The 12686-nt window shown below is 36.0% G+C and overlaps 1 protein-coding gene across 2 annotated transcripts in view; it reads left to right on the top strand.

Annotated features, from left to right (window-relative positions):
• Positions 1 to 11675, top strand: part of LOC150093565 (uncharacterized) — a 172118-nt gene extending 160443 nt beyond the window's left edge. For both annotated transcript variants that reach the window (XM_090412756.1, XM_090412755.1), the window contains one exon: positions 11402 to 11675. In XM_090412756.1, the coding sequence (XP_090268882.1) occupies positions 11402 to 11454 (53 nt within the window). In that variant the 3' untranslated portion in view covers positions 11455 to 11675. The remainder of the gene's footprint in view (positions 1 to 11401) is intronic.
• The last annotated feature ends 1011 nt before the right edge of the window (positions 11676 to 12686 follow it).

The following is a 12686-nucleotide window of genomic DNA, read 5'->3' as shown; positions in this document are numbered from 1 at the left end:
TTCTTCTGTAATTCCCACTTAACTATCTATTCATCCATGTAATCCCTGCCTAATTTACCTCATGACTCTGATTACAGTTTGACACTGCTTTCTTCAAGCACTTCTTAACTATCACCCGCACTGCTAACATCTTTCCTCTCCTGATTAAGTCATGACAATGTACCATGCTTGCTCCTCGGTTGTAATTCCCTGCTTGGAAATTCTCACATACCATTCTTAATTGAAAATTCCAATAGACTGGCCATCTCCGAGAGCAAGACAACTTGATTCTCTCTCTCTCTCTCTCTCTCTCTCTCTAATCTCAGGTGCTATTGCTTGCTACATTGATTACATTCTGGTCCTCTGATGTTATCACCAGATCCTGCACCCTTGCACCCAGAATCCCCTTCATTACCTTCAGTCTCAAGTTCACTCACCACCAGATCTGTTCTGAATTTCCTCTGTATTAATCTTGTAAAAACCGTACAGTAATTTATATATCTTAATCATATCATCCCTTTTCTGCCTGTCAGCCAATTTCTATAACCCACAAATCTTCAAGCTGTCCGCATAAGGTTCATTTCATCGATCTGCTGCCATCTTGGTCACTCGCCTCTGGATCCTCTCCACCTCTTCTTCATTGCCAACAAACCCTGGTGGTCAGGTCTGTGCACAGCAACCAAGATGGGGGTCTTATCAAGGCCTTATAAAGAGGAATAATAACCTACTTGTCTCTGCTTATCAAAAGTATTCTTCAATAATGAAGTAATCCGATGAGCTGCTTTAGCCACTTTTGTTATGTGCCCTCTAAACTTTAACTACTTATCCACTAACACATCCAAATCTCTGGCTTTGTCAATTTTCTGGAGTACAATTCCGTCATTTTGGTATACAGATGGTAATCTTTTCATCCTCACAAAATGTATAACCTTATCCTTTGCCACATTGAACTGATATTCACTCTCCTTTACTCAGATTTCCTGTCTATCCAAATAATCCTGCAAAGTCAAGTTAGGCATTTTCTGAATTTTTGACACACCCAACCTAAAAGGTTTGCCATCACTGCTGTAAACCCATTACCTTTATCCAACTCAGCTGTTACCGTATCATAAAACGTGTGCAAAACCATATTTTTCCCATACAGTGTCCTATTTCCATCTATCCATTCATGTATCCCTTGACAATGAATACTCGTGTTGATTGGTCGGTAATTTGCTACATCAGTCTTGGAGCCTCCTTTAAACTTTGGAACTATTTTCCTCCCTCTTTTCATCCTCTTGTGACTAACTCAGAGCTGAGATTTAGATTAAACAATGTGGTCAAAGGCATTAACAATGCCTTTGACCACAATCCACTCCCTAGCAATTCACGTAAACCTCGAGCTGGTGTATCATCTAATCCCATAGCTCTATTCACATTGAGGTTCTGTAATATGCTGCACCTCCATTTCATTTATCTCAGATCCCATCTAAAGCTTTGCCTCTATTGTTACTGCAATATCTCCACCTGGATGATATACTCTTGCGAAGTGTTCACTTAGTAAGTCTACTACTTAGATTGATTCAGTTACCTCCCTATCATCAGCATTCATTAAAATCATTCTTCTATAAAAATTCTTCCTTTTACTTACAACATATCGAAAGAACTGTTTGGAATTATTTTTGTCCTGTACTACTCATTTTCTTTCATACTCTGCTTTTGCCTTTCCTACCATGCTGGGTAACCTTCTGGCCCGTGTTTTGTACTGATCATGTGCCTACTAGTCATCTTTCGTCTTGAATTCTGTCCAAAAAATTTTTTTTGCATCTCCAGCTTAATGATGATGTTCATTCCTTTAACTCCCACTTGATTTATTCTCCTGACTCTAGGTATTCAGTCTGCTATTACTTCCCCCAAATACTCCTTTCCCATTTCCCATGCACCACCAACTACCAGCTCTTGAATTTCACATAGCATGGTACTGATCCAAGCAATGTCCTATACTTGTACTTACCAACCTTGTAATTCATATATAGCCTCTTAACTGAAAATTCCACACATTTAGCAACCTCCCAGGTCAAGACCATATGATTACACTCACCAGTTGGTGACAATGTGGTTATAATATGCATGATACCTGCCATCTATATTTTCCCTTGCATCTGGAGCAGCGACTAGCTATATATTTCTCCTTTTTGACATTATCTCACACCAGATAACCACAAATGTATTGTAATCTGAATCCTCCATCTTCCTGTTGAACTCACTCTTTTTGTTTCCAGTTCTTTTATCATTATCAAACCTCTCTCCTAATCGGTTCCCTGTGAAATTACTATGCCCATTTTATTCTAATCCTATGACAATCATCTTTCATCAACAAAGTCTCACTAATGCCTGTTAATATTCCATTAAGCCTCCAACATGAATTCTTCACAGCACTTAAGCCTCAACACACGCATTCTAATCACTCATGGTGATGAAATAGCACGCAAAGCAATACGGTAAGTCGAAACTACGCTTACTTACCGAGGCAATTAAATCGGCTGGTCTTTTTAAAAAGATGTCGGAACTCAAGAGTTATTCCTAACTGTGTTATGCTTAAAACCAAATTTAAACCAATAAAGCCCTCCGGATATACAAACGTGCTAGTTTGGCACTATTATGAGAGCAGATTACCGCAACTCGCGCCAGCCTCCCACGACAAACGGCGCCATTGGCTCGTTACGATCAGAGCTCTCCGCTATACACAATCCTGACCTTTGCTCCATTCTCTTTGGCATCTCAGAAGCTTCCTCTCAGAAAGAATTCCAAAAAATAAAAAATAAGCACATCGAAAAGTTTTATAATCTTTGTAAATCTAAACCGCTACCTCAAGTTCAACCGCTGCATACAGTAGTCAACCTATCGTCTCAAAGACTCAGTGAAGATGCCGTTGGTGCCCTAAGCCTCGGACACAATTTTGCCGTCGCACCTAAAGAAGTTCCGGTATTGGATATCATGTATAACATCAAACGCGGAATCTGTCACTTAGCTCCAGAAACAGCCAATAACATCAGACTTGACGTAGCTAACATCCTCTCCCGGTCGTCACCTCCTAAAGTTAATTTATCTTCCAGTCAACTCTCTGCCCTCAAAAAATTACGGAAAGAAAAAAGTGTTCTCATCACCAGAGCTGATAAGGATAATGCCACGGTTGTTCTCAACGCCTCAGAATCGGAAAATGGATATTATTCTCCGTGATCACGTAACCTACTACACTTGAACACGATCCCACAAAATCTCTAGTTAAGAAATTAAAAAGCCTACTAAAAAATTCTCCTCCTGGCCTCCTGACATTACGAAAAAACTCAAACCATTCGGTTCTCGTCCCCCTCGTATATATGTCTAAAATCCACAAACCTAATTCTCCCCTAAGACCTATACTAGATGCCACCAATGCACCTTGCTACAGATTATCAAAGCAGCTAGCTAACGTTTCTCTCCTCCTCACTGGTCTTACCACATCTAATATAAAAAACACTTTAAAAACTTAATTGAAAATCTTACTTTAAATAATACAGACACATAGGTCAGCTTTGACATCGTCTGATTATTTATCAGTATTCCCCTAATTGACACCTTAACACTCTTAAAAAACACTTTTTCTTCTGATATCTTAGAGCTCTTTTTCGTTTGCCATCAACGTTGGTTATTTTTTATGGAAGAACAAAATCTACAAAGAGAAATAGGGAAGTGCCATGGGTCCCCACTCACCCCTCTTGTCAATTTTTAATTAAAAATTTTGAAAAACGATCCATAGACTCTTCCCCTATTAAAACCTTCTATCTGGCTATGATATGTAGATGATGTGTTCTCTATTTGGCCTCATAGTCCAGGCACATTAAATTCCTTCCTCATTCACCTGAATAGTCTACATCCAAGAATCCAGTTTACGATGGAAAAGCAAGTTAACAATACTTTACCCTTCCTAGAACACCTTAGTAACACGCCTTCCTAATGATAACCTTTCTTTCTCTATACATAGAAAACCTACTCATACAGGCAGATACAGTCATAAACTCTCCCGCCATCACCCCTCTCAGCAATATGGCATTATTAAAACTCTGACCAATAGGGCCCACAATCTTTCTTCAGTAAAACTTCCCTTTCAACCGAACTCAAACACATACACAATACCTTCCTTTCCAATGGCTACAGTGGTAACAGAATTAAAAAATAATAAAGTCCTTTCCCATTCCCCGACCATCTCTTCAGAAGGACTTTAGAAATGCCATCACCATACCTTACATCCCTGGTACATCAGAAAAAAACAGCCAGATCATTAAAAAAGTACAGCCTTCATACAACATTTAAGCCTCACCAACTTGCTACCCTTATCCTTTCCACTAAAGGTCAGCTCCCTCCTCTCTCAGTGCCTGGAGTATATAGAGTACCTTGTGCCTGTAAGCTGGCTTACTTCGCTCAGACAGGCAGATCAGCAACCATCCGGTTAAAAGAACACAAGTCTGCAATCACGATTATGGTCAATCTGACCTTGCAGACCATATTTTGTATACAACCCACAGGATCTCCTGGGAAAAAACCACCGTGCTCCACCATAGTAAATTCAAAAAAGAATAACTGTTCTTTGAATCTGCATCTGCACTCAGGAATCAACCTAATTTAAACAAATACGGTTGCATTAAACTTCCCAAAATTTGGGAAACATTAATTATCACAGATCTCTCTTTACATCCTAGGCCATCTGCAAATGCCCAATAGAGGGTGCACCACCTACATAGGACTTTAGTTTCACTCACTATTGTACTGTATTTGTGTGTGTGCTGTCACAAAAAGGTTTTTGTAATCCCTGAAGATGTCTCTGTGACGGATACGAAATACTGGAAGTATTAGAATTAGTTTTAATCCTTTCTCAGTGCTGTTAATATTCCATTAAACCTCCAACATGAATTCTTCACAGCACGTAATCCTGAACACACGGGTAATGCCTATAACATTTGACCAAAATGAGCTAACCTGTGCTCAAAACTGATCTCCCTTATTACGAATGCTTCTGGCATTAGTATACATAAACTACAGTCTTTCCCTTTGACTCTCAACCCATCCTGTCCAATTTCTGAAATTTTGGTGCTAGCTCTATGTGAAAGAAATTTCTGAATTTAGTTCCTAATATTCCCACCAGCATTGATTAATGCTTGTCACAATTCATTTTTCAGACACGAATTCACTTGTTCTATTGGCCATCACACCTTACCTTTGGGGAGAAGGTGGAATAGGAAAATCAACATTACTGCTTAGTTGGTTCACGTACATTTACTTTTGGATTATAGAGACTTACATGTTTGAGTAAAAGCATTTCCTCATATGTTATCATTTAGACTATGCATCCTCTTATGTCAAAAAATATTCAACTGGTTCATTTGCAAAATTTAGTAGCAAAAAACCAGGTATTCCTAATTATAATACTTTTTTAAAAAATTAAATAAAAATATTGTTACTTGTTGAGGACATAAATAGAACATTGTTGATGATAATTGTTTTATAAAAATTTTCTAGCCACTAACTTCCGAGTCTGTGTTCTAGTTCTTCCTCTTCTCATTAAGGATTAGACATCTGTCTGTTCTTTCCATCTTGTAATAACTGGTCTTCCTCTCCACCCCACCCCCCTCTTGGTTCCATATGGAGTAAAACCAGGTTTAAAATTGCTTGGTATCTTTAACATATTTATACCCAAGGTAAAAATACTTTCTATACTTTCTACATATACATATATACATATATACATATATATATATATATATATATATATATATATATGAAAAAATTGAATGACTAGAACCGAGATTTAATTAAAAAGGTTTTAATATAAACACACTACTAGTTTCGGCTTGTAACAGCCTTCATAAGGTGACATTATAAAAGAAAAAACACTAAACATTGAGGGTTAAAAGACTATGAACAACATAGACAGTCTTTATACATAATTAGCATGAAAACGTTGTAGTTGTATTTGAAGCTTTTCAAATACAACTACAACAATGCACGCACTCTCCCAACAATGCAACAAATGAAATTTGTTGCATTGTTGGGAGAGTGCGTGCTTGCTGCATCACGTGAACGCCAGTACATGATTACAGCTGAATGACTATCTGAGAGGTTGTAGCTTAAGTTGTTATTTAGATGAACAGGATTGAAGATGATTTCTCTCGATTCCACAATTTTTCTCTCTATTTCGTCACTGAAACGGAAGATGTTAGTAGATTTTTCCCAGCAGACTTTGTGACTTTGGTTATCATCATTAGGATTAGCCGAGAAAAGGATATGACTTGATAATGCACTCGCTCGCTGTCTCTTGTAAGTAATGTCTCTCATGTGTTCTTCCATACGCATTTCGACAGATTTGTCTGTCTGCCTGAAATAAGGATTATCGCAGTCACATAATATTTCATTCAATTTTTTCATAAAACTATGTATGTTAACCGAGTGGGTATAATAAATGTTAAAGATCCCAAGCTATTTTTAAACCTGGTTTTACTCTATATCCCAAGTAAGCAAACAGGCAAACAAGTCAAGATTACTCATAGACTCTTCCCCTACTAAAACCTGTTATCTGGCTATGATATGTAGATGATGTGTTCTCTATTTGGCCTCATAGTCCAAGCATATTAAATTCCTTCCTCGGTCACCTCAATAGTCTACATTCAAGAATCCAGTTTACGATGGTCTTGCACGTAGTGCATGACCAAGGCAACTCATGGTCAAAGTAGAATAAGCTCTGATGACTAATCTTAATATTTACCCTTAATGCAAAGCGCATCTCCTGGAGGAGATGTATAATGCTTTGTGTTAAAGGCAAGGGGCCACTCAGACCGGTTTCGACCTTTATTGAGGTCTGATCAGGTGGAAGCCAGGCTAGGAATACCAAGATTTTAGTAATACAGAGCTTTTAGTAATACAGTTCTGGTAAAATACAAAGTATTTTACCAGAACAAGTTACCATAAGGTGTTTTAACCTTTGTTGTGTCCCTATCTACGATTATTAAACTTTCTTTTATCCTCTCAAGTGAATCTCTATTTTCTTTATTCAAAACTTAACTATGCACGAGATATTACAAAATTAAAATATTTAAGCTTTTTACCCCCCTTAGTGTCCCTAATATTTATATTATACTGTGCCTTTCAGGACATTTAGTTTAAGATATATAATTCGAAAACAAGGAGCAATTACAAAAATATGTCTGGGTGTGAAACAATCAAGCAGTCGTGACCCTTTGTCTTGTAACTTAACACATTAATTTCCCACGTGATTGGGTGCGTACGTTTTTCAAATGGTGCATTAGGCAGCAATTATAATAAAAAAAAGTAAAAATAGTAAAAAAAAGTTTATTTAAAATCTCAAACATGGTACAATTCAATTTCTATTATATAAAACACAATTCAATACTAAGAATAAAAATTACAAAATTACACAAGCAAAATAAAAGTATTACGGCAAAATCCTATATGGCAATTTGCGATCATGCCGTCATAACATACTTTATACATATAAGTATACACATATAATTATGGAACAAATTAACACTTTACTTAACCTTATACTAGTCAGAATGCACCATATTTCTATAATACCACGGACATTAATGTTTAATTTCAGTTTACCTTTTCTAACTTACAAAACAAAACAATTTAGGTTAAACTATCCTTTCGCTATACCCATACATACATTTGACCTTTAAGACAGTCTCATACGATACCATGCGCATACATGAATCTCTGGCACATGAATGCTTATCAAATAATATAAACTAGTTTACTCTCATTCTACTCTGATTTGAACTAAAGTCCTAGTATATCTTCGACTGACCAGTAATTAACAATGATTGCAACTATATGCGATTTCAATTGATACAAGATTTTACAGTACCTTTCTAGGACAAACCCTGGTTTTCACGATCTATACCTTTCGTGCTTGAATTAAGGACACACACACAGGATGTTCTCTTCTATCACTATGGAACTCATCACGTGGGGACGGACTTCTGTATGGATTTTCCTTCCCTCAATACGAGTACTGGATGATGAGATACATAGACAATTCTTTCCTTCTTGTAACTATACGGCGTTCCTCGTCTCTTGCAATAGGAATACGGAATCGAATTCCCGCACACTTTGTTTCCTTGATGCGTCGGACGGGGATAACTCCTATGCCGTCACTCAGGAAAACCCATGTTACCTATACCAAAAATTCGTGAAGAAACTCTGAGGAAAAAAGCCTTCTGGGGTCGGATTCCTAACCCTTTTATCTCTATGGCTCCTGTCGGCACATTCTTCAATTTCTTTTCTCCCCCCCCCCCCCCCTACTGGAGTCGATCACACTCACCAATTAAAGTCGTGTTTTTCTGCCCAAAACATGCTATGGTTCGCTTGCACGCGACTCTCACTTCGGGAATTGACCTTGAGCCAACGTCATTTGTTGTAAGCTAGCCTCTATACTAAATTAATCCCCTTTTTAGAATTTACTTGAATATTTTAATCTCCTTTTTTCAAGTGTTAAACTAGCCTCTCACATACAAATTCTCATCTCTAATCTTCTTTGTCTTACTTAACCTATTTTTTCCATAATCCTTTTTTTTTTTTGTAATAAGATTCTCTTTTTTCATTATTTAGTTAAACAAACTATTTCTGCTATAATTAATTTTCTTGGATGCAAGCATATTTTCTGTCTTTAAATATCTTGTATTAGCTACTTACATAGGATTTTATATTTTTTATTTTCTGTTACACCATGATAACTGAAATTTTTACATTCTTGATTATCAGGATGTAGCACCTTATTAAATAAAAATCTCAGGAGGAGATATAAATGTAGAAAGTATTTTACCTTGGGTATAATAAATTTAAAGATACCAAGCTACTTTAAACCTGGTTTTACTCCATTTCCCAAGTAAACAAACAGACAAATAAGTCAAGTTTGTGCCTGCATGTAATGCAAGTCTAGCTGACCCTGCAGGTAATGCAAGACCAAGGTAACTCATAGTAAAAGTAGAATAAGCTCTGATCACTAATCTTAATATTTACCAAATATTTACCCAAAGCACATCTCCTGGAGGAGGTGTATGATGCTTCGTATTAAAGGCAAGGGGCCACTACCCAGACCGGTTTCGACCTTTATTGAGGTCTCATCAGTGGGAGCCAGGCTAGAAATATCAAGATTTTTAATAATACAGAGCTTATAAGTATTTTACCAGAACAAGTTACCATAAGGTGTTTTAACCTTATTAAATAAAAATCTCAGGAGGAGATATAAATGTATTACATGCAGGTGCAAACTTGACTTGTTTATCTGTTTGTTTACTTGGGATATGTAATAAAACCAGGTTTAAAATAGCTTGGTATCTTTAACATTATATATATATATATATATATATATATATATATATTCACCAGAAAGTGGTTGAGAATGAAAAAGCTAAAATACTCTGGGATTTCAAAATCCAGACTGACAAAAGCTTGGAATGTAACAGACCCGATATCACAGTGGTTGAAAAAAGTGAAAAAAAAGGTGTTACGTTAATCGAAATATCAGTACCAGGAGATAGTCGGATTGACGACAAAGAAAATGAAAAAATTACAAAATATCGCGATTTGCAAATCGAAGTTGAACGAATCTGACAAAAGAAAACAAAAGTTGTTCCCATTATAATAGGTGCTTTAGGCGCCATCCCTAAAACATTGAAAAAACATCTAGAAGCACTCGAGTTAGATGGATTAAAGATTGGGCAGGTGCAAAGGGGCAGCTTTGTTCGGCACAGCTTTATTATTATGGAACATAATAATAGGCGCCTAAAGCACCTATTATTATGTTCCCATAATAATAGGTGCTTTAGGCGCCATCCCTAAAACATTGAAAAAACATCTAGAAGCACTCGAGTTAGATGGATTAAAGATTGGGCAGGTGCAAAGGGGCCGCTTTGTTCGGCACAGCTTTCATTTTCAGAAAGTATTTCCACAACTCATAGGCCCTTGGGTAGGGCCCGAATTAGTGGAATATAACCAGCCTTTTCTTAAGAATGAGGAAGCAAATCAAGCTTTGATGATTATATATATATATATATATATATATATATATATATATATATATATATATATATATATATATATATATATATATATATATATATATATAGACACACACAACACACATACTTTTTTCGGGCAGCCAATATATTTTTATTTTTGTCTATATTCGTTATCTTCTCAGTTAAACTATACAGGGTGTTCGGGATAAATTTGACAGTTTCGTAAGGAAAAAGAAAATCTTCTTTGTATCTATTAAATTTAATGAATTGACAAAAAAACATTACAGGCAGAGTTAATTACAATACTATCAACAAGATTTACTCAAAATAACCACCATTAGCATCGATCACAGCTTCAATTCTGCTTCGGAACCTCGAACAAGCTGATGCTACAGTCTCCCTGGGAAGGGCCGCAAAAACTGTTTTAATTTTATCCATTAACTGGGCTTTTGTATTACTGGAAGTGCGATTGGTGTCTTTTTCAACTGCGCCGCATACAAAATAATCCATGGGGTTAAGGTCTAGGGAGTTTGGAGGCCAAACATTTGGACTGGTGAAGTCGTAGAAATTTTCAGACAACCATTTTTGACTTTTCCCAGAGGTGTGGCAAGGGGCCGAATCCTGCTGCCATACATACGGCCTACCATTGGCTACCCTTGTTATCCAGGGCTTGACTACAGTTAGCAACTCCACGAACAAAGCCCGAATTCCAATGCCAGGGTTCTTCAACACCTGTTCCTACAGATTTGCGAGGAATTCTGCTGTACGAACGCAATCAGATCGTCTGCTAGGGATCTTTCTTCTTGCTACATCATCGTAGTCACCATTGCAAGTCTCTAGTTCATGCCTGATTGTTTTTACTGTATTCAGGGAGCATTGGGCAGCAGTCGTAATATCCTTATTTTGATGGCGGGCACGAATCATCATGATACAAGTTATTCTCTTCCATGATTCAGGTGGGTTCCAGCTATCCACCTTTCTGACATCTTGTATATGAATGAAGAAGGGTCCAAACTTTTAAATGAAGAGAAGTGTGTGTTAATACATGTAACTTACGGAAAAATATAATTAATTATAAATATGTCAAATTTATCCCGAACACCCTGTAAATACCTAGTTCTTATTGTACATATTTTTTTTATGTAGTCTAATTTTATGAACCCTTTAATTGTTCTTAAGAATGTCATTTCTATTGCCTGCATTTTCTTGGCTTGCCTAATTATTCCAATTTCATTTAATGAAATTAATTGTAATATAATGGATGTTTAACATATTTTCTCTATCATACTGTCATGTTCTGGCTGTTGTAACACATGTATCATTCTGTATACATGGACATTTTACATATTTTGTATTTCTTCCAGGAGACATAGTCATGCTCGATGGTAGCCATGGAATTTTGAAGAAAGTACGGTAACTAATGTCAAACGTTGACCAATATGTCAGAGTACACTCATGTATAAAAATTATACTAATTTATTTTGGTTAATTAACTAAGTTTATTAACAGAAATACATTATATTATTAACTACTGAATAATCCAATCTTTCCAAATCAGAAACATCAACATTATGTAACGCTATGAGAAGCACAGGGAACTTAAAAAATGCATATTAATTAAATTCAAAATTTCTTAGATATTTCTTAGAATTAATTTTGATTTAAACACAACTTCACTATTCCAGTAAGTTCCAATATACTTAATTGTTCCAAGAAAAATAGTCTTGCTAAAAATAAATATACAAGACATTGACAAGACAGTACTTATTTATTGGAATGAAGATTGGATCATCAGAAAATAAGATATATCAATCAATACATAATCAATTCCAATGAAATTTCAGAAAAAACTAAATATACCTATTATAATAGACAAAATTGATTACTGCTGTAAACAGATGGGATCTATGCATAGCATCAATACATACAGAGGAAAGCTCAAGACACGTCTATTATTAATACCACTAGGTTTACTGGAAGATTGAAGTGGCCAAAAACCATGTTTAGATTAGCATTGTTATATATATACTTCTCTTTAATTTTATTCTCTATTAACTACAATCTCCTATCGATTCTTTATTTATGTTGTATAATTTTTTTCCTTTTCTTAATTTTTTTTTTGTACAACTATTTTATATCCTATCTGCTGCGCAGTTTATGTTGTAACCTTTCTTCTCAAATACAATTACTTTAACCTTTTACTATATCTTCTTGATACATTCTATCAGGTAACACGTGGTACCTCTGAGGGACAATGGAATTTCCTCGAAATCGAGGCAGTACCAGAGTATCAGATAAATCTCAGTATTTTTCAATACTGAGATTTACCCCTCTTAAAACGCCAAGAAATTTATTTGTTTCGCTGCGCAACTTAGCGCTATTAGATTAATTAATATTAACAACCAAGAGGTAATCTCAGGACAGTACTCAGTGATACCAATTAGCTCCGCAGACGTGACCAAAATTCACTCTTTTCAAATATCCCGCATAGGTTCATATTAATACTTTATAAGCGGTGCATCGGATTCCAGAAATCACAGAAAGTCTTTGTTAGAATCAAAAGCAAGGTTTATTATACTCTAAGGTTGATACACATAAGGACACTAATATAAATCCCATCTTAAGGGACTTTCAGACAAGGTATATAAA

The sequence above is a fragment of the Typopeltis vanoorti genome, chromosome 23 (assembly GCF_054136105.1).
Source record: "Typopeltis vanoorti isolate ZY-2024b chromosome 23, IOZ_Tvanoo_1.0, whole genome shotgun sequence".
In the NCBI taxonomy this organism is placed as follows: domain Eukaryota; kingdom Metazoa; phylum Arthropoda; class Arachnida; order Uropygi; family Thelyphonidae; genus Typopeltis; species Typopeltis vanoorti.
This window is presented reverse-complemented; position numbering and strand designations above follow the sequence as displayed.